Source organism: Protomyctophum parallelum (assembly GCF_964188405.1).
Source record: "Protomyctophum parallelum genome assembly, chromosome: 21".
Lineage (NCBI taxonomy): Eukaryota > Metazoa > Chordata > Actinopteri > Myctophiformes > Myctophidae > Protomyctophum > Protomyctophum parallelum.
The window spans coordinates 29138951-29163228 of NC_139713.1; the positions used below are offsets into that span (position 1 = coordinate 29138951).

General features: G+C 42.8%; 1 protein-coding gene across 1 annotated transcript in view; it reads right to left on the minus strand.

Moving 5' to 3' along the window:
• Nucleotides 1-24278, minus strand: part of unc5cb (unc-5 netrin receptor Cb) — a 176734-nt gene that overhangs the window by 25888 nt on the left and 126568 nt on the right. The window contains exons 5-9 of the mRNA XM_083793978.1: nt 15472-15652; nt 12759-12926; nt 12260-12424; nt 5563-5619; nt 1200-1391 (exon numbers count right to left, since the gene is read on the minus strand). Coding sequence (XP_083650104.1) covers nt 1200-1391; nt 5563-5619; nt 12260-12424; nt 12759-12926; nt 15472-15652 — 763 coding nt within the window. The remainder of the gene's footprint in view (nt 1-1199; nt 1392-5562; nt 5620-12259; nt 12425-12758; nt 12927-15471; nt 15653-24278) is intronic.

The following is a 24278-nucleotide window of genomic DNA, read 5'->3' on the forward strand; positions in this document are numbered from 1 at the left end:
CTGAAAACCCACCTCTTCAGACTCCATCTTAGCCCATAGCACTTGCCCTAGCCTCGACCTCCTGCAGGCGTATGGATAGGCTCAACTAATGTAACTTAAATAGCACTTTATGTAGACATAACACTCTATACTATAGTCAGTAAATCACTCTGGATTAAGAGCGTCTGCTAAATGGCTAAATTGTAAATGCCTGACACAGAACTCCATAAAGGGACACAGAGAGACAGATACAGAAATATCCATATATGTGCATAAAAGGGACACAGATGGGTGACAGGGGTACTCTGGCACAGGTACAACGGGTGGGGCATGGATCTCCAACTTCCATTATTACCGACTCGTTGCTCTACAGTCAGGCACCGGTCTAGTATCTAAAATTCCAGTTCAAGAAAAGTTGGTATGTCAGAAAATGAATATCGATGAGGCAATGAATATTGTAGACTGTACAATATTCATTCAACAATGTAGAGGGGCTTGGCTTTTTTTCAAAATGCTTTTAAAATTGGCTTAAGGGAGGACGGGCGGACAGACCACATCCTCACGCTCATGTCACCATGACTCAGCCATAACCATATAAGAAGTTCCCAATGCAGCTATGCCCAAATATGGAGTGTGTTTTCTAACCTCAACGTGTCATCAGTCGCAAACAAATCAGCTCCATATGACATCAGGGATCTCCATAACGGCATAAAATGGACAAAGACTGACAGATATGGGCATATCAGTCGGGTCGGCAGTGTGACGTAGGTGTGAGGTCCGTGTGGTGCCCGAACCTCTAGTAATTACTTGCGCAAGCAGAGTGTGCAAGTACTGCGATCGGCTGGGAATGTCGGTGTTGTAGCAGTACTTGTAGCAGTACTTGCGCACTCTGCTTGCGCACAAGTAGGTCATGTATGGCCTACTTGTGTGCAGGTTGGCACCTCGACAGAGTGCATTTCTAACACTGTAACACCACACAACTTTGTATGCTTGACAGCCATGAACCTTCTTACAGTGGTAGAAGGACACGACTCATGACAAATGGAGGAATATGAATCCGACTGAGCACATACTGTTGCTATGGTGTGTTGCACTTGCTGCTTGGCCCCCAGTACTGCTGCTTTCAGCTACATGAATCATTATACAATAATTAACACGTGCATGCACGCAAACCATCAAACACATGACCATACACATTCTCCATGTCTTTGTTGTCAAACCTGTTCGAGCAGTCTTGATGCTGACTGGCTGGAAGCCGCCATTGAGCGCAGAGGAGTCCAGGATGTCCGAGTCGAAGTCGCGGTGATTCTTCCGGTAGATGAAGAGCGCCACGACGACAGAGATCACCAGGCACATGATCACTGCAATCACCACACCCACGTACAGCGCCACGTCATCTGTGGTGGGCGCCACTGGAAGAGAACAAAATGGAGTCTCATTGGATTTTGTATCATTATATTAAGCCATTTGGACCTCAGGACGCATCTGTGTCAAATAGTTTGAGAACCACTGACTTCAGAAAGCCATGTCATGATTTAGAAGACATTTGTGGCATCTGGTCTCAGGTCTTAATGGGCACATGAGTCACTTTGTTGATAGGCAGCTCATTGATGAGCCCCGTGATAGCCAATATCAGCAGATTAATATCCTGCATCAAGATGCAGGTGGATATTAATCACCACAGAGACATAGGGTACTACTGGGTAATTATTATCTCCTCCTAAGAGGTCCTTTCATTGCTGACTCTGGGAAATAGAGTGGGTGTTGATAAAAATGCGTCACGGTTGTTATGGAATGAAACACAAAAAACATAATTATGTCAACAGTCATTACACATTAAAGCCTGTAGCTGTAGTTACTTAGATCAGTATCTGTGAGGCCCATGTATACTGATGATGTTACGCAAAGATCTAATATCTCAGAGTTTAAATACAGAGGGCTTTAATGTCTTCCATGTGGCTGTTTGCATGCGTGCATGTGGGTATTAATGAATGAATGAATGAATGAATGAATGAATGAATGAATGGATGGATGGATGGATGGATGGATGTTTAAATTTTCGTGTCAATGAGACCCATTCCTTATTAGACAAACAAAATGTTTTTTGTTTCACAATAATACACATACTGTATATACACATATGATATACAATACATTATAATACAGTATGTGTGTCTTGTATATCAATATTGGTATTGACATTGAACCCGACAATAGTATTTAGCAACAAGATGCCTTCAAAGAAACTACCAACTAAATGGAATACAGACAGTAATTCCACACGGCTGCCAGTCTGATCAAATGTCTTTCAAATTGCTCTGTGATGCCGTTCAGAGCATTTCCCACATACAGTATGTGCCCTTTGTTCTTAAGCCCCACTGATAAGATCTAGAAAAGCTTCCATTTCACATCATTTCTTTCATGACTTTCCCCCTCCTGGGGTCTTTCTGTCCAGCTTCCAGCTGCAGAAGCCACCCTGATTGGTCGGCCTATAGCGTGGCGTGCGAATGGCGGCTATGAGGAAAACGCAGGTTGAGACAGGCCGTCATTACAGCCCCAGACATTTTAATGGATGTCTAACTGCAACAGTCAGAGCTCTTTGTGCTGTTTGGTAAAGAACGTCCTTCACTGTCACCAAGTCTGACAAATTAAAAATGAAGCCTTCTTTATAGGTGTCTAAATGCCAGAGGCAGAGAAGTGTCATTGTGCTTTGCATCGCACCACTGAGTAAGTGTGCCTGTATGCATTGCTGCACGTGTGTGCACGCTTGCAAGTTTCCATGTGGGTGTGCATGAGTGCGAGAAGTGTACTGTGTACTGTAGGCATGCATGTACTGTTAGAACCAATGCATGTACTGTGAGAACCAATTGCATGCATGTACAGTAAAGCTGACAATATCCAATCTACAAGCTCACAAGGTGTCGCACTGCGACGCCTTGTGAGCTTGTAGGTCAGCTATTTTGGGGCGCTGGATACTATCGTATGACGGCATATACATTTAGGCAGAGGTGAGCTGTTGCATGGGAGTTCAATGTGCAAATGTGAATAAACAGTCCATGATAACTAGTAGAGGGGCTATATAGTAATAATAACACTAAGAATTAAGTACATAAATACATGTTGTGCAGAGAGACTAGAGCTTCTTGATAAGGAAGCCGCCCCCTCTGCTTTAACAATTAACAGTGAGAGAACATGGACAAGGGTACAGATACTGCACCAGCAGATGGCAGCATTCACCACAGACCCCAGTGACACCAGTGTTTGCATGGTGGTCAGCCTTTTACGCAAATTAGCCTCATGTCTCTCAGTGATGCAGATGGCACTCAATCTGTCTGCTGTGTTCTCGTGCACGAGTGAGAATAAAGGGAAGCAGGCGAGAGTGCTTGTATACCAAATTAAAGACATAAATCAAGGTGTGTCATTTCTGAACACGTTATTGTTGGTCTACCCGTATTTCAACCGTGCTGACGGGCTGTTAACTCTTTTTGGATATAAACTGATTCTCTAAATCTGATGAATTAATCTAATGACTCACAACATTAGACATTTAGTTGTTTTTAAACCTGTTTATTCTATTGTTGCAAAGTGTGACTGCCATTAAGGCATGCTTTGAAAACAGACTACATTTAACCAATTAATCTGAGTTTTACAAAGGAACAACTTGAAATTATCTTATAAAGCACTCTGTGCTCTGTTAATGCTAGAGTACTTATTTGTGTTCCATTAAACAATAACATACTTACATGGGGTTTAAATAATCACAATAGATACAGTACATGGGACTTAAAAAATCAAATGGGGATGGAAGATAAAGTGAGTGTGGGCATTATTAAGGTCTGATTTATATTTAGTCGTACAGTATCCGATGCCAAAAGTAGCAGATCTACAAGCTCATAACACGCTGAAGTGCGACGGGTTGTGAGCTTGTAGACTTTTGCAATTTTTGTCATACGATGGATTATAAATTATTCATATTAAGACCTCACTTCTGTCATTCCCACTCAACCCCTCCCAAGGACAAGTGACCCTGTCCATGAGGTCTTAACATAGACATCATATTAAAATAATATAATATTGTACGTTAGGCCTCTAATCCCCGCTGTAGTGCCGACATGGGTAGAGAACAAAGCAGGGAGCCGGCGTTGGACGTCTGAAAATGTAATTTAACTCTGCCTCCTCTGCCAGCCTCCCCTGCAGTTATTTAACATATAGATCCCTTCAGTGGAACAATCTCCCGTCCACGCCTTTGATGATAAAAGGCAGCAACCTGCTAAATGTGCACATTAAAATGTATCGCTTAGATTAATACATGCCTTTGAACATGAGTGATCGTCGGAAAGGGGCATAGTACAATAAATGGAAATGAAAGGGATTATTGAACACTCTATTCTCTGGGTTGGAGGCAGAGCTCTATAGGAAGAATAGCAGCAAGGGGGAGAGAAATGCAGAGACAGAAAACAAATGTTGGTTAAAATGAAGAGAGAACAGAGGAGAGGTAACTCATTCTCTGGGCCCTAGATCCCTTTTCACAGCAAAATATGATATAAAGATGGTTGAAATGGACACTTATCATGGGTCCATTGTTGCACTCAGATTGGAATTAACACTCAGGCTGAAGTTAGCGAGGAGCAACAGGGTAAATGGCAGTGCCAGCTCTACTTATGGGAATGCGTGCGTGCTTGCGTGCAAGCTTTCTGGTCGAAGCCATGCTGGCTTCAACCATGAAGCTGGCACGGACGCACGCACGCACAATGTCAGTGGTACTCAACGTGGAGTCTGGATACCAGCTTCTGGATAAGACTCATTGTTACACATACCATTTGGTTCCATGTGTAGACTCTCATATTTATTATAATTGGGATTTTACAGTGTAGGCTACTGTAGATTGGGTTCCCAGAGATACATACAGTACTACTAATAAATGTTCTTTAGAATTCACTTCCTATATATATTATCTTGGCGTTGTATCTTGCAATATTCTGCAATATCTTGCAATATTCTCGCACAATTAAACACCATCATTAAACATAAAGAGCAGGGAGATAGATATACAATAACAATCCCCCATGATACAGAAATAACAGAGCCCACCGGTGGTGCTGGGGTGGCGGTGGGAGAAAACAGTGCATAACAACAACCAGGAACCATACGCAGAGGAAGGCAGGAAGAATGCATGCAGTCTCGCTAACTAGGTGAGCTTTAATACCCCGCCCAATTGGTCAGCTGACTGCCACATCAGCGCATGACGTGTGGGTCTTGCAAACACTGTATACACCCACATAGAAATGCAGCATATCAACCCCTCGAATACGTTAATGCCCCTTGAGTGTAGCATGAACCTGCTCGAGTATACCTGACTGAACTAACTTTGCATCATCTTGCTCGATATCTGGGGTGGGACAGGGTGGGGGGGGTCAGTGCTGTGTGATGTAACAGCATTTACACATGATGTGGAGTCCTCTGCTGTGCCAAATGCAGTAAAGGTAAAAAATAAATAAAATAAAATGAAATAAAATGAAGCAAGACTGTAGACAGAAAATGTGAACGAAAGCAGAAATAACATAAAACAAAACAATAACTCACATGAATTTCCCAAATCACTCTTGTCTTTGGGCTCAGAGGACTTCTGATATAAGGAACCTTTGGGAAGGAGAGATGATGGGTGGGAGGAGAGGGGAGGATAGGAGAGAGATGGGGGGGCAAGAGACAGGGGAGAGTGATGATAAAAAAATCAAATTTAAAAGCCAACAGAAAAACAAAACTCAACAAATGAGACAGCAACAAAGTCATGAGTAGGAGTGATGAGACAAGGAAGCGATCTCTCTTGATTGTGCGGTCGTATGGAGATGAATGAGAGCTGCTAGAGACATGGAGGGTCTACAAGGAGGCAGGGTCTGTGATCCATCAGCCAGGCTTAGTGGTCCGGCAGCCACTGCTGTAGGAATGATGCTGGTGGAAGAACTGTATGTCTACCACAATGTAGGAATATTCTGTACATTTTACTTGAGTAGAATTACAAACGTTTGTACCAAAAATGTATTAGGGCTTAATTGGTAAATGCATTTTTAGCATTAATTTAATTAATTAATTTAATTAATTTAGGACTGAGGCCGATTCTAAAAAAACCTTCGTAAATCCTGACCTTCAAATTCTAAAATTACAAAAGTGGTATGTTGCTACAGTATATGCTGTACAAGTGTACATAGCAACCCAACAAGAACCCAAAAATGGGTTCACGTCTTTAAGGGTAAAAACCCCAAAAGGGGTTCCCGTCCTAAATGGGTTAATACGTAATCTTATTCTGCAAATTGACTTAACCAAATAATTGTAGTGGAGTTAAAACGTACAATATTTGCATCTGAGTATAGTAGAATTTAAAAGAATTAGAAATATATATGTAAATGTTCAAGCAAAGTAAAAAACACCTCAAATTTGTACATATGTACAGTACATGAGTGAATGTACTTAATTACTTTCCACCACTGCTGGCAGGCCAGGGGAATGGATGGACGGGCTGATAAAGTACAGTGTGAGTCAATAGCAGCGACCATCTTGCATCTGTCAAGAAGCCACAAGAGATGTAGTGTGGTGGTGCAAGGGGTGGAGGAAGGATTAGGCTAGTTACAGTATGGGATATAGTGATGGAGGTGGAGATTGGTAGATGGACAGAAGATATAATACAAGCAAGATTCCAGTAAATATTGCTGATGTGCGGAGATGCAACACAGACATTTTGCTGCTTGAACCTGTATGTATACAGTATGAGTGAGTGGCATAATAAACCCTCTTGATTCCCTGATTCGGATTCACACAAAAGACAAAAGCATACACTACACAAGCTCAGTGATTATGAGGCCGTCCGGGGAGAATACATGACATGCAATAGCGCCAATCACGGTGGGACATCCAACACAAAATAGACAAACAATGAAGTCCTGATGGAGAGGCTAAGAACCAGGGGGAGACAAGTGGGCTGACAGGGAAATCAATGGCTTGATAGATGGGGCTGGTGTATACATGTAATCAGGCAAGGGGAGGTGTATGTCAGGGTCAGGCTAACTGATGGCCTGTTTGGGCCCATCCTGTGGAGTTTATATTCATGCTGAGTGAGGTTATAGCTCGTATAGAAGCATGCTTTATTTAGTGAGCGGGGCCTAAAGAAAACCAATGTTATAGACCTGTGGCGTTCAACCTTTTTAATCTCAAGGACACCCAGTTTGATATGCATTAGTCCACGCCATGGACCCCCATTTGATACAATTTGTCTCTCTGTGACTCAATCTAGGGCTGCACGATATGGACAAAATTTAATATCTCGGTATTTATGCCAAATATTGCGATATCAATACGATATTACGGTTAAAATGTCATTCTATAGTTTAAGTGTTGCAACATTGAAAACAAAACCTTATTAATAAAAAAAACTGGATAATAACAAGTCACACACGTACACGTACACACACACACCAAAAGGAGCATGAAAGAGGGAGAAATAGAGTGGTGGTTTATTTTCCGAGGGGCACTGGCTAAAACAGAGGGATGTTGCTGGCTTTAGAAGTGGACGATAAATGTACGATATGTCCATATATTGACGATACATCAATTTATTTTGCGATACTGATATTGCGCATGTTCATACAGTACCTCGATAACGATACAATAACGATATATTGTGCAGCCTTATGCCAATCTATACTGTACTGAAACCTTGTTCATTTAACAGTGTCATTTTAATTTTAAAAAGTGTTAAAGGTTTTATGACATTCATTTTCATTTCTTTTTCTTTTTCTTTTTTCTTTTAGGTTTTATGACCTCAATTACACCCCAAAAACCTGAACTTTGAACATTCAGTGGATTTTCTGTGGTCTGAAGTTTTCTTTGGGGTTTGGAAGCCTTTTAAGCTACAATGAAAACAGGCAACACAGTGAAAACAGTGACATCTGCTGGCAAATCCCATTGACATATATGGGATTTGCAGGGTCTTACATCACTTACTGCCGGCAAATCAGAGCACCTGTTTGAGCCAGAAAACCCCAGATCACAGAAAATCTACTGAATGTTAAAAGTTCATGTTTTTTGGGTGCAATTGAGATTAGAAAACCTAAAAAAATAAGAACAATTCCAAAACCTTTTTTTTAATGTCACAATCCCTTTAAAACTTTTAACCAAATTTGTAAGGGTCCATTTTGTTCCTGACTATCAAATCATTTACTACTGGGGACTCTGGGGGTCCCCAAATAACATGTTGAGAACCATTGCTACAGACCAATTCCTTACACATGACATCACAGAGCTGGGAAGGAAGGAAGGGGGGTGTGGGGGTCCGAATACAGGAAGACCTTGCCTGTGTGTTTAGTTGTTTATCAACAAACAGGTCTTTCCCTGAATATAGGTCTGTTTTGTGTAAAGATCCCCATCCAACCATGTGGCAAGATGTTGCAGTCTGTTTAGATTGATTTCTTCCGGGAATACACAGTACCTGAATGAGTCATTTCTAATTGGCAGTACAGTAAGCATGTTTGGCTGAAATCTGTGAGTTTATGCCAAGACCTGCTTGTTTACATATCGTTAAATTCTTCTTTGACACTGACCAGAATAACTATACAGTAATGATCTACAAGCTAATGACTGTGAGCTTATAGATTGCCTCCTATGTCCAGCTTTGAGGGTGTGTGTAGTAAATACAAACATTAAAGGCCATTGTCCCAACACAAATATTAAATGCCATTGACAATGAATGTCCAGCTTTGAGTGTTTGTGTAAACACAAGCATTGCGTAATATGTGACCAAATTTGACTGTGAGACTGCCATTGGATTTTTTTTAATTCATGTCATATGAAACCAGGTAATCATAGCTTCTAATTGATATATTGGTTGTTCAGTTTGACCCACCAGTTTTGGAGATATGGCTTATATAGAGTAATGTCTTGCAGAAAACAGCGAGAAAAGAGGCTTTGAAAGGATCACTTCTGTGGTCTCTAACATTACACCTAGCTACATGTTTAAGCATTTATTTCATATTTACATGTCGATTTGAGCTCTGACACTTATTTCAGACATGCTCTAGTATGTGAAGAGTCTGCCTGTGCTATTAACTCATTTTGGGGAAAAATCTGGTCACGGTTAAAGTCAAACGGACTGTGATGCTATACTAACTAGTTTGGCTGGGGACCCCCTTGAACCCCTTCAAGCATCGCTGAGGGTCCCCGGACCCCACTTTGAGAACCACTGCGCTAGGGTTCGTGTGGCTAAGTAAACCTGACACGCACTCCTGGTTTTCCACAACCCTGTGTGTTTGATAGAAATACAGGCTGTCTTTTTGCCCTTGCTGCAGTAAGCCCTGCCCTTGGCCGATCGATATGTCAGGAAAGTGTCATCTTTGAGAGGCGAGTTACCAAAGCCTCGGGAAACAACATTAGAATCAGGTCAGAGAGGAGCACAAAAACACACGCCAAGTCAGGTCATCCTCCGGCGAAGCGTGGAAACTCTAATCACAAGTGTTGGAACTTAAGGGGGCATTTGCAACTCAACAGGCAGAGTGCAACCTCTCTACATCAATCTGTAGATGCTTAACTTAGTTAAACCCAACTCCAGAATGCTCTTCTGACAGTCTAAATGTGATAAACAAGCTACAAAGCATATTACAGCATAACTTGCTCCTTTTTGACCGTGGTCAGTTATTTATTTATTTTTAACAGCATGCAGAGATGGAAAATGCTGTCTCTGCCTCTTGACTCTGATCAGATCAAATTTAATTGGCAAATTTCTGCGATGGATTACAACCATAATGTTTTAAATAAATTCAAACAAAAGAAAATAAGATCAGCCTGGAACGGACTCCGCTGGCATGTGTTTGTTCAAGATCGCAGCCCTGCACTGTGGGAAGCAGATCGCTGGTCTGAGGTGAGTTCAGATTGCACACATCTTCCATTCCCAATCATATTTGCCATAATGTGAGCTTTTAGATAATGGGCAGTTCTCCTAAATGCCAGTGGAAATGGTCATTAGCATTGACATAAGTGGCTTCACCCTTTTAGCTTCCAAAGAAATCAATCCCTGAAATGATCCTAAATCTATATCATTATGGCTTTATTTTCTTTGCAAACTGGCCATCAATCTAAACGTGAACTAATGCTGCAGGGATGAATCGGAGAGGGGGAGGGGCAGTGGTTGGTGGGAGGGGTTAATGACCATTGTGTCGTGTATAGGGAAATAAAACAGATGAATACGTCGTCTATATCCTTTAGATTGCTCCCTGATGTTTCTATATTGAATATTAGAAACAGCACTTTGTCTATTTATCTTGCTACGTCATTAGGACTGCAACTATTATTATTTTTGATTATGATTATAATAGATTAAATCAATTATTTTTGATTAACTGTTGCAAACCCCTATAAACCACATACATATAAAATCAGCAAATACATACTGTACATCAAACTAGGAATCTGCAGCTTAATTAATATGTTTATGCTAAGGACATATACTTTCCCAAGGTCTTGTACTGTAAACAACCATTTCCATGTCAACAGAAGAATGGCATCTCGCATCAATACCAAACTGCAGGTAGCTATGTTTAGAGGCCCTCGGTGCAGATCAGTTGCACACATTAACGGCCATCTGCATCAGAGTCATGTCATCTAGCGAGTGGGTCTGTGTGATATTAGTGTCACAGACACCATCTGCAGCAGGTTACAGAGATGATGGAGGTGTCTGTGACGGTGTGTGGGCCTTCACAGTTCACAACTTCACACCCTTCAAGGCTATATTAGAGAGAAAATTCATTAAATAACTCATCACCCCTCTCTCTCTCCACATCGCGCTCCCTCCCCCTCTCTCTCCCTCTCCCCCTCTCTCCCTCTCTCTCTCTCTCTCTCTCTCTCTCTCCCCTACTTTCTCCTCTTTGTTGGCAGAGAATGGGGTCAAACAATGTTTCAACAGAAGAAGCCAGCTATTGCAGTATTGCAATAAGCAGTGAGCACAAATAGATAAACTCTCTCTCTCTCTTCTGTTCACATTCTCCTTCTCACATTCACACACACACACACATGCAAGCACGCACACACGCACACACGTGCACACACACACGCTGGCACGCACACACTGCCCACGCACCGGCAAACACACATATGCACACATAGCCCAGTCATCAGTGTGACTGCAGCATGTTCCAATCTCTGTGAATATAGGAAGAGGCTGTGGGAGTGTTGGCTCAGCCAGAGCTGTGTGTGTTTTTTCACTTTGGTGGAAGAACAGGAGACCGCAAACAATTGTCCTCCTGCGGGAAATATCCAGCCACACCACACACTGGACTTTTTTTGGTGGGTAGGTGGGGGGTAGTTAGCAGCACAACAATAAAATCAACAGAGTACTTGCAATGAATGTACTACAAGGAACTGTGGAAGCCTTCGCACCACTTTCTAATAGATCTTTTTTAACAAGCAAAGGAAGGCTGAAACACAGCATGGTGGTGGTGCCACTTTGCGGGCTCATTTTTCCCTGCCATCGGACCTATGGAATTCTATGCTGTTCAAATCAGGGTAGCAATCATTCTTGGTAATTATGAGCCCCTATGTAAGTACATTATAATCACTTATCATTATTTTAAATATAGCTCCTGAATGCCTCGCCTGTCACAAGGATAATTACTTATATATGTGGCCAAGGTCCTGTCCCTTTTTTAAAGCTTACTATATTTACACTATGGCTGCCACATGCACATCGATCAGCTCCTGCGTTTGCGTCACTCTTGGGTCCGGCAGCGTTCGTATATTATGATATTAATTATGCATGTGAGGAAAATAAAGTCAGAAACCCAGCATGGAAAACTGAGAGAAAGACAGAGAGAGAGAGAGAGAGAGAGAGAGAGAGAGAGAGAGAGAGAGGTTTGAGCATGTCTTATTGTTTATGTATGAATGTGGTGAAACAGAATGAGTGAGACGGGAGTAGACCTATTATGGAAAAAACCCAAAAACAAGATGGTGGTAAAGACTGACACTCATGGCCAGGTTAAACCCTATATACGTCACTGACCACCAGTGTCCCCCAGGGTTCTATACTGGTCCCCTACTGTATGTTTTCCCCTTTAAACAAAATGTCTTTGCTGAAAACAGCTAATTTACAAGCTCCCAGCGAGTTGCAATGTGTCACGTTGTGAGTTTATAGATCTGCTATTTGCGCTGAATGTTCTCCTATCATGAAATGTGCCAGAATAGAGACTCTAGGGTTCAAATGGTCAAATATCTCAGTAGCAGAGGGTTGTAGCTGGATACTCACTCTGCATGCACAGCCCATCGGTGCAGTTCTTGGACTGGAGAACCATGCCCTCACAGTCCTTCCCCCCGTTTTTGGGCGTCGGGGCGCCGCATTCTCGCCTCCTCCAATGGGTGCACTCTGTCCCACATGTAGACCACTTACTCCACTCTGTCCATAGGCCATCAACTACCGCACACGGACGGGATGGGTGAGGGTGGGGTGAGGGAGTCGGCAGATGGGGAGGTGCGGGTGTACACGAGCCGGTGTATGGATGTATGAACACCAGAGAGAGGGGTAATGGAGAGACAGAGAAGGGTGGGGATATAAGGGTGAAAACAAAATGCTGAATTTGCAGACACAGAGTCGTAGCCATGATCATATGTTTGTGTATTTTGTTTCCCTGCACCGCACCCTAAACCCTTGCTAATCCACTAATAAGTGTGTGTGTGACTGTGTGTGTGGGTGTGTGTGTGTGTGTGACTGTGTGTGTGTGTGTGTGTGTTGCGAAATTCTGCAGTACCTGGACAGAGAGGGTTGCACGCCAGCTTCTGGATGCCTTGGCCATCGCAGATGGCCCCTCCGTTGAGGGGTGCTGGGTTGGTGCAGCTGCGTGTGCGTTTTTGATAACCGCGGCCGCAGCGGCTGTTGCACACAGACCACTCTGTCCATGTCGACCAGCCACCGTTCACTGGAACAGATGTACAGTAAGTACAGTACAGTTAGAATGAGGCCCAGATTATTCTAGCCCAGAATTCATGCTCCGAACACAGTTCACACCCAATAATCATTCACAGTAGTCTGTACTCAGTGTACTGTATGTAGTGCTAACTGGAAACATATGAGTGTTTGTGCATTTGACCCCTGGAAGTTCTAGCCATCGGTTAGCGATGCCGCCGTGACAGTAGATCTTGTTCACACTGCTGAATTGTCCATTCAGTGAGTCCATCATAATGCCTTTCTTCCCATTCTTCCTCCCCTCCTCCATCTCCGTCAGCGTCTAAGCCCAAGGCAGAGGGACACCAGGGTTTGTGGCTGAGAACAAGTCTGTGGCATTTCGAGATGGTAGAACTGGAGGCCCTTGGAGGCTCTGAATTTCAAATCTGACATGCTTGCGGAAGAAGTCCAAAGCACGGGACTCCAAGAAGAAAAAAAAGAAGAAAAAAAAGACTGTCTACTTTCTATCCTCCAGAGATCATAGCTCTCTCTTCCTCTCCATCTCTTTTTGTTCTGTCTGCCCCGGTCTGCACGCCTGTTCTGTTTGCATTCTTCTTGTTGTGAGTTTGGTGGGGAAGCAGTGTGCTGAAGGCAGCCTCTCTCTTCCTCACTATGTGTCACAGCATTATCCTTCAGGGCATCTCAGGCGTGCACGTGCGCATGTGTGTGTAAACACGCGTGTATGCGTGCGCATCACCATTTTGCAGTCTACCGCAATATCACAGATTACGGGAGGGAGGCGTGACACAGCCTAGGCAGAGAAAGTGGCTAGTGGTTCATTCTCTCAAGGATGAGCTGACATCAAAGCTGTTTTCCGATACTCAGTCCTCGTAGACTGCATTAGTGAGAGGAAAAGCCTAGCAGGGACAGAGACCTCGGTCCCTAAAACCCCTAGAGTCCTTCTCTGTCTGATACAGTCTGTGGTACTACTACCCCCCCCCCCCCCCCCCCCCCCCCCCATCCGCATACTAAACCCCCATCCAACCACACATGCTGTCCTCACATTTCAATCTATTCTACACCAACTAAAATAGATACTAAATAAACAAAAGGGGCTCTAACAATACCATGCCCCCTTCCTAATCCTTCTAATCCACAATTGCGGAACTGGAGGGAGGGACAGCGATTTAGGGAAGCTGCTTCGAAAGAGACAGGGACGTAATGGAGAAGATGGATTTGAGACCTCTGCAACAGTATTGATTCATGCAAGCCTCCACCTACGTTGGCTGCATTTGTGCATGTGTGCTAAGGATATTCAGTCATTTTATCCAATGTACTGTTTTCTTTTTTGGGGAAGCCTTTTCTGCCTTTATTTGATAGTGTACAGTAGACTGACAGGAAATGCGAGAGAGAGGAGTGACACGCAGCAAAGGTCGTCGGGATTGGGAGTCAAACCCGCGACGCGCTGTAGGTGATCGGACGTCAAAAATGTGAGTGTGTTTGTGGGTTTGTGTGTGCATACATGTGTGTGTGTGTGTACATGCAGAAGTGTGTGTTTGCACGAATAATTGCATAGTTGCAGGATGGACGACATACATTCCCGACGGGAAAGTATTTGAGTATAGGACCAACTTTAAGTTACAAATCCAAACCACCTAATGTAGTATGAATACTGTCACATATAATAAAAAGAAGGTAGCCTCCTCTTGTTTCCTCTTTCATGTCTTCCCACTAGCCTCCAGTACGTGTTGCAGTTTACCTTCACACCGGTGCTGTGCAATAACAATGAGCGCTGAAGGTTGGTGAGCCTGCGTGAAATCACAGCAGGGTTCTCTTTAAGTATACCGCTTGAAGCTGAGCCTCATCAGCACCTTACTTGCTCTTTAGCAGAAAAAGAAAATGAATATAGTTTGCACACCTTCAGGCAGGAACAAAATGGGAACATGTTACACACAGTGGGAGAGATGTGGGGATTTTCTATGCAGTCTTGTTTGTTTTGAGTCGAGCTGATACCTCAACGGATTCCAACATCACTCCTCTCAACTGGAATTGACTTGACTGTTCCCTCCTGTGACTGGGCTTCACACCAAAGCAAATAAAAATAAATGTACAAGATCCATACGTTACTGTGGGGGACGCGTTAAATCGGAGCTCTGGAGTGTGAGGGATTTGAACACTGGATTTCACTGACAGCGAATGGGGTGTTTTCTAGACAGAGACTTTCCACACTATGCTATAGAAAGTCTGCCCTGTAAAAGTTGAAAACAGGAAGCTGTCATCTGCTGTTCAGACCGTGAACCCATCAGAACATGGTGTGCATGAAAATATTATTTTAAAATCTTTAAAATATATTTCTAAAGATTTTTCTGCTAAGCAGCTAGCTACAGTATAGCTAGACTTCGATTTGGGTTTTCCAGTAGCCTAGGACTTATATTTATGTAACTGCACAGGCAGAATGGAAGTTAGGGCGGAAGTGGGTTACCAGAATGAAGTATTCAGAAGTATTTGAATATTGTTAGAGCCATCGAGAGCCATCTCGAGGGATTAGGTGTTTTCTGAACACATAAAGAGTGTTTTACCGTAAACGATAACTGTGGCTGTAGTGCTGCGTCTCTTGGCAACAATATTCTTGGCCACACAGGTGTAGTTGGCGGTGTCGGAGAGACGAGCCTGTTTGATGATAAGGTTGTGGTCAATGGTGATGTAGAAGTTTCTGTCCTCTGCTGGATCAATGATCTCTTCATTCTTCAGCCACTCCACCTATGGTTTTAGAGAGAGAGAAAAGACAACATACTTGAGATCAGCGAGTCAGTGAAAGAACTAACCAGATCTCCAAAGACAGACCGCAGACAACATACTGTGACAGCCACAGCCGCATGTATATGCATTTTTGTCAATACGATCGTCAATCAAACAAACAGCCATGTTATGTCAGTTTTCCTGTATATATGTAAATCACAGCATAGTCACTTATATATTCACCATATGCTACTTTGTCATACCATGAATAGTGTAAATAGACTACAAGCTCACAACGCACATCGTGGGGGCATTGTATTTAACTGTGCTTTCCTGTGCTTTTTTAACTGTTAATAAAGTATTCAATCAATCAAAATTGTGACATTGTAGATCCGCTATTTTTGAGAATTTGGCAGAAAAAATATTTGGCAGATAAATTTGTCTTTAAAACAATTCACCTAAAATGCCTAAAATAGGCATGCTACTGTAGGTTGAAAGTGGTTAAATCATATATTTCTTTTTACTCACCTAACACCCCAATATCAATCTGCGCCAGGACTACAACACAACTGTGTATGTCTCCAAGCTCCCGCTATAAAAAGTCAATAGCTATCATGTTCTTTTTATGTCCCTCCTAGAACAAAGTAACACTTTAATAGCAGCCTTGTCAGAAAGTGGAGAAAGGAAATTCTCAAGTTTGCAAAGCACTCTGACATTTTCTTGTTGAGTTGTATTTCTCTAAATGATTCTGATATTAAACTCCTGGCAGTAAGGGGGCTGTTAAGAGCCTTTATTTAGCTGTAAATCACGAAGAACCTTTTTTTTCAATGTAAAGGTTGGGCGTCTCAAACAAATAGAGTTCCACATGCTTCAAACTCTTTTAAAACCCTTCAGATACTTTGCATCAAGGTGTTTTCATCTCTGGTTTCCCCTTGAGAAACACCCTCAGCAGTGAAGAAACACAACACAGTCAGAGCAGCACAGAGCTCAAGCTAAACAGTTGAACTTCCTGTGCATTGTGCTATCTCTTGAGGAGCTGGGCCTGATAAGCATCGGGAGCAGAGCTGGGGAAGATAAGCAGGATGTTTTGCTGGTCATTGTAAAGGATCTCTCTCATCATGAGAGACCATCTTCACCTTAAAGAAGTGAAGCAACAGCCCTGCGCCGAGACAAAACATTTACACGGCAGAACCCACAACTGAATTCAAATTTCAGGTACAACATACAGGTACAGAGACGAGCCCTGTGTTGGCCATTGTTATAAAACTAGCGTCAGGTTGGATCTTCTGATAGATTGCGATTTGCCACACGTCTTGAGTTGCAGACCTCATTAGAATCAGTATCTGTAGTGTGTACATAGAAAAATCCTGTATTTAAAAATATGTTTTTTATATAGATAAATGCAGTTAGATACATAAACAGATATCAAAGGTGTAAATATTTCCATGTACAATTATCTCATCCTTAAACATTCCCCAACAACTCAATATAATGACACCCAGCTCTTGCAATAATTTCATTTTAAGAGAGGCTCAAAACAAAGACAATATCAGTAAGCCGTAATGGATAGACTGTAGGCCTACTTGATATATGCTCCTTATACCAACCTGGAGCTTATGAGTGTTTTCCTCCATAAACATTTATCAGCTAAATCAATCGCACATGTCCAGGGAGTATAGGACCCCCTCCCCCTCCTTAGCACTTCTCTTTCTGAAATTAAGCCTTTCCATCGTACATATTGCAATAAAGACCTGCTTGATGCGAGTCTTAATGCATAGGAGATGAGCACACACACACACACACACACACACACACACACACACACACACACACACACACACACACACACACACACACACACACACACACACACACACACACACACACACACACACACACACACACACACACACACACACACACACACACACACAAAAGCATTCCGTCTCTCTCTATCACTCACAGATTCCTTTTAGATATCAATCTCATTTCTCAGCATGATACTGCTACACAGCAAACAATTCCCCTAATCATCTGCTCAAAAGAAAAACGCGTGTTTTCACAGTCATGAAGATTACATTTCATTAGTGACTTGATTAATGAAGAAAGCTTTTGAATAATGAGTCAGTGACAACTGCATTATGGACCCCAACAGGAAACGAAATCTTAGCGGTATTAAAACACAGAGCTGGATAGAATATATCTACGAATAAATCTCAGAATATGAAATGGGTGGCCTTCACGTCAACATCATTTTTATTTTAAATACTAACACAATTGACTTTCTTCGACATTGTTATTGCTGTGTTAAATAAATACGGCAAACACAGCCATAAGACTATTTACAAATACTGCCCGTATCTGGTTAAGAGTAGATCTGTAGAATTGTTGATAGTGACTTGGTTAATCATAGGAACACATTGCATAGCTGGTCCAGGTACAATATATTTTATGTGTGTACCAATAATTCTTATGATTACTTCATATTTTTGGAATCTGTTGAAAAAGCTACAGTATGAGACACGAATGTAACAATCATGAAAGATGACAAGCATAGGACCTGTAGCCCCTTTTGCTACAAATAGCCTATGCTTTCATCCAGAGGTTATACAAGTGATGAACCCATGTCACCCAGCTAGTTCCTGCTGTTATTCCATATGAATACCAATAGGGGTGAAGGGCTCCCACCCATGCATCAATCTGATGCACATTAAATTCATCCCACAAATGTAATCAGCATAATGACGGCAATGATGCCCTTGGTAATTATCAAATTCTACCAGCATAAATCAATAAGGATTACCTATGAAGCCACAGATCCACAGGGCGAGAGGCTAAATTGATTACATCTTCCAACACACACCAAAACGTATCTCCATCAATTCATTTAATGGAAAAGGCCAATTGTGTGTGCGTGCACGTGTGTGTGCATGCATGCATGAGTAATTTTTGTAATTTTCCGTTCAATTCTGTTTAGATTCAGTTAGCTTCCAGAGTGGATTTTCAAGTTTCAGTTTTACTTTTATCGTTTAAAATAGTATGTAGTATCGTTGCTGTCCAGCAGAAACCAGCTAACAAAAAATTTGAGACTATTTTTAATATATATATCTCAATGAACACCCTTTATGTCTGTGTGTTGGTTATTTATATATACACATATATATATATATATATATATATATATATATATATATAAAAAGCTATACTGTATTGCCCCCCTCCCTGGCCTCTGCGCATGTGTGTGTGTGTGTGTGTGTGTGTCGCTGCTCAACAGTGCCGTATTAAAAGGTGCTTCTGACAGAACCAGCTAACTCCATTGGACACTCAAACTGTCTGCTAAAGCAGATAACTCCACCCCATCTCCCCCTATCATGCCAGTATCTGACAACATATAAAGTCACAATATCAACTTTGATAATATACCTGTATATATAAAAATATATGGTTTTCTGAACATTTTTCATTTCCTGAAAAACGAACATATATATATTAGCTGGTTTCTGACAGACAGACGGACAGACATCACAGACAGACATCACAGACGGACACATACCGTATAGACTACAGTTGAAATTTAAATGCACACTCAGGATTTTGCCGTGTGTCAGTAAAGACAAGGAAGTCTGGAAAGCTCCCATATAATTTGTCTGAAACAAAGACTTGACAATGTCTAGAAGATTGCCATTACCATCTGCCAAGAAGAACGTGAAAGAAAGTATGGAATTTATGGACAAAGTGGGTTTTGTCTCCAGAGTCACACCTCAGCGAACCACAGGGCTACAGGAAGTGAACTCTGTCCTGGTAATGGGGATTGACAGGTGACACAAAGAGGCCGTTATATCAATTTTGCACCAGAAAGGCTGCCTCTCAATTCAAGAGCTCATTAGAAATGGAACAATAGAGCTTTTTAGCCCAGTTGGAAGGGTGAGTGAGAGAGGAACGAAGGGAAAGATGAGTGATGGAACCTCATGTCAGATGAAGAAAGAGGGAAAGTATGTGTGTGTGTGTGTGTGTGTGTGTGTGTGTGTGTGTGTGTGTGTGTGTGTGTGTGTGTGTGTGTGTGTGTGTGTGTGTGTGTGTGTGTGCATGCGTGCGTGGCTTTGAAGACTGAACAGGTCAATACCACCGGGCTGTTTATTCTGTAGACATAACACGAACTCATAAAAGCACCGATACTGTAAAAGCTAAGAAGTCATCTACAGTACTCCACCGTGTACGCAAAAATAATATATTAAAATTCTTCTTATAAACACTAAAAATGAAAACCAAACCAAATCGATCACTGTTAAAGCTATTGACATTAACATTAAAAGTACAGTTTTACGGCAGGGCCCTGTAGGAGGCGAGCAATCTAGTAAAGGGTCTTTCAGTTAGTGTGCCTGGGGCTAATCTCACAAACCGCAGGATCGATCAGCACCAAATTCCGTGTGAACACTACCACACACACACACACACACACACACACACACACACACACACACACACACACACACACACACACACACACACACACACACACACACACACACACACACACACACACACACACACACACACACTATTATTTAACTTGTCGGATCGACCTGAAACCTCGCCCAAATATGGAGTCATACATCACACAGATTGCCATGAAGTCTGAGATCCACATGGAAGCCAAACTTTTATTAGACCTTGTCTTGTTAAAAATATGGATTTGTAGTGCTCAATTTAGATAAATCGCATTGCTTTCAGACGTTCTACAATTCGAAACTGGCCCCTATCGTTTACCCTCGCTATGGACAACATAACAGCACTTGGAGCAGCTGTACAGTATATTGGTGTTTGTTGGTTGAGATTGAAGGATGTAGATAGGTTGTGCAAGTCACAACTTGCCCTTTATGACGTATAAATGATGTTATGATGTTGTTGAATTTAGCATTTAAAAGGCAGGTCACAGCCACTATAGAAGAGAAGAGAATATAATAGATGATAATAGAACAGACCTCTTGTCCTGATTTAGAAAAATCCCTTCAAATACTATAATAGTTTTTGGATTTTTTATAGTGATGATGATGATGATGGAGAAGACAAGAGCTTCTACTCCGGAGGAAAACAGCCCTGTGTCATTTGAGACGGTCACCAGAAAGCATCTCCCTCTGCAAGGCAAGAAGGGGGAGACACAGGTGCAGGGAGTCAGGTACCCAGACGCCCACCAACTGTTTGTGGGAAACATCCCTCACGATGTGCAGAAGACACAGCTGAAGGAGGTCTTTGAGCAGTACGGGACAGTCCTGAAGCTCAGTATCAAGAGTGGCGGGAAGGCCCGTAACTTTGGCTTCGTGGCATTCAACGACTCGGGACCCGTACAGAGCATTCTCAGCAACAGGCCCATAAAGCTTCACGGTTACTGGCGTCTCAACGTGGAAGAGATGAAGACGCGCTTCACGCGCCCATACAAGGCCGCAACGATTGTCAGCGCGGCAGTGAAGGCAACAGCACAGAGACCGCCAGGAGGCCCGCCAGCTGTACATAAGGGCCCCAGGCCAGTGCGGGAAGGCAAGAAGGGGGAGGCACAGGTGTGGGGAGTCAAGTACCCTGACGCCCACCAACTGTTTGTCGGAAAGCTCCCTCACGATGTGGACGAGGCCGAGCTCAAGGAGTTCTTTGAGCAGTACGGGACAGTCCTGAAGCTCAGTATCAAGAGGGGTGGGAAGCTCCCCAACTTTGGCTTTGTGGCGTTTAATGACTCTGCACCTGTACAGAGAATCCTCAGCGAGAAGCCCATAATGTTACGTGAAGAGGCACACCTCAATGTGGAGGAGATGAAGACGAGGGAGACACAGGTGCGGGGAGTCCGGTATCCCGATGCCCACCAACTGTTTGTTGGAAAGATCCCTCACGATGTAGACGAGGCCGAGCTCAAGGAGTACTTTGAGCAGTACGGGACAGTCCTGAAGCTCAGTATCAAGAGGGGTGGGAAGCTCCCTAACTTTGGCTTTGTGGCGTTTAATGACTCGGGCCCTGTACAGAGCATCCTCGGCAACAGGCCCATAAATTTACGGGACGACGTGCACCTCAACGTGGAGGAGATGAAGATACACTTGCCAGGCTTGGACAAGACCACAATGACTGCCAGTTTTGAACCAGAGGTGGAAGCTCAGAAGGTTTTGGAGCCCGCAGACATCCTTCTGGAGAGCCAGTCAGCTGAGGAGCCCACAGAGGTGAGGCCCACTCCTGTCCTCACCCCCATCACAGACCCAACGTTGATGGTTCTGTCCTCCAACGCCTCCTCCGTTGACCCCACTCCCTCCACTTCACCCGTACAGAACATCCTCAGCACCGGGCCCATAAAGCTTTGTGGTGAGTGGCCTTTCAAAGTGGACGAGACAAAGGCGCAGCGATCAGCACGCTCAGACAAGGCTGCAATGACTGCCAGCCTTGAATCGAAGGTGGAGACTCAGGAGGAGATGGAGACTGATGTCTTTGAGATGAAAGAAAACCCCAGCCCAGTGTATGTCGGGAACATCCCTCACGATGAAGACCATGCTGTCGCCATGTCAGTCATATAAGCTCTCATTACACAGGCACTCGTATGACTATGAACTATAACAAATTATTACAGTTCAGGAATTTAGAACATCATGCTCTTAGCCAGAGCTACTTAAAAGTGTGAGAGTAAGGTAAATAGTCAAATTAAAAGTAAAGTGCAGAAAGAACATTGTTCACACCTACAATCCTTCTAAACAATACTACAGTATCTAAATAACACTCTTAACCTCTGTGGTCAATAAAAACACAAACCTAAGTAACTAAAACCTGAGAACAATATTGACCAAGATATATCTGCATAGTAAACTACCACCTATAGACAAAAGGTGAGAAGAAGGAAAACAAAGTATGCAGTTCTGACTGCAATGGGGAGTTTATTCCACAGTTTGGGAGCCATGAGGGAGATGAGTCTAGGACGTGTGTTTTAGAGAAGTGACAACCAGCATTCCTGTGTTAGCTAAGTGAGTGGGAAGGGTTGAAGGGTTGGATGGTGTGCCATGCTTTTGGTTGCCTTGTAGGCAACAGTGTTTTGTACGGTGTGGGCAGCAACCGGAAGCCAATCAAGGGAATGGAAAATGGGAGGGACATGTGAGAATATCTGCTGCTATGTGATGTCTTTACTTGCACAAGAGTCTTAACGTAGTGGAGAAGCCAAGCTTTATAGAAGAGGGTCTACGTGTCTGTCTGTCTGTCTGTCTGTCTGTATGTACTGTATGTCTGTCCCAGTCTAATTTAGCAAATTGCTGGACCAATTATTGCCAAATTCCCCATTGCCAGCAGGCCAAGGAAGTAACTTCCTGAATATTTTTCACATATTGTACTTTTTAGAACCTGAATTTTATGGTCAAAGTTAATGGAGCTCAGACTGGGCTGAAACTTTTCCAAATGAAGTCAGAGATCCTCAGTGAAGCCATGCCGTTATTAGACCCCCCTTGTTCATTTGAGAATACATATTGTTTTTGCTGTTTTTGAAGTCAAGAAGCTTGTGCGATTAGCCTTTATGCCTCAACAGCAGATATTGTATCCACTTACATGTACATACACATACACACAAAGACCCAGACCCGCACAACTCAACAAACACTGCTCATTAGTGTCTGTTTGGCAGTGGAACATTCAGGGAGGGTAATTGGCACATTCTTGTCATTAGCAGGGAAATTGCCACATGTCAGCTGTCATAAAGTTCTGTCAAACAAGGAGACAAATGAATGACAGAGGCACATGAAAGAGGAAGGACGACAGACAGATGGACAATGTGACACTTGTGACAGAGACAACTAGAAATACCTCCAGTTTCAGTTTAGATCCATGTCTTTCCAGATTCATAGCAGATGTAGTGAATTAAAGACTTAGAAAGACTTTAATAACATACATGCTTTGTGAGGTCACAGTGAACCTTCACCTTTGACCACCTATCTTTAATCAGTTCATCCTCTAGTCCAAGTGGACATTTGTGTCAAATGTCTGTCGTGGACAGACACAGTGAAAACATAATGCAGATCCAGCCGCACTTGTCACAGACAGAAGCATATAAAACAGGCAGGCAGTGGCCGTGAAAATACAGACAGACACGATGAGAAAGACAGACAGACAGACAGACAGACAGACAGACAGACAGACAGACAGATGCTGAAAAAGTTGTTCATGGATACAATAGTGTACTCTCAATATGCAGAGAAGGAATAAAGTTCAAAGTTTGACCTCCAAAATGTCATGACAATAGTGTGACTTGTGGGGCCTTGGCCCTACAAGTAACGAGCATGTATCAAATCCCAGTATATGGTTGGACCATGTTGATAGTGGATGGATGGTAGATAGATATTGACTGATAGTGAATACTGAAGTACAAGGTACGTTTTTGTTTTAGTTTTTATTTAGTTTTTATTTATTTTTTGTTTTTCCACTTTTCTCCTTTATGCAAATTCCACTGATGATCCCTACTGCTGGTTGGTTTTAGGAACCAATATAACTTTTTTCTTTTTTTTATTGCCCTTAACGAGCACACTTCATGTTCTGTGTCTCAATGTAAAATATATCTTGATCAGATTAGAATGGAGGTGCTTTGTGCTAGAATGGTGGTCCACATATACTTCACTCACTACAGCCCATAGCCAGGAGG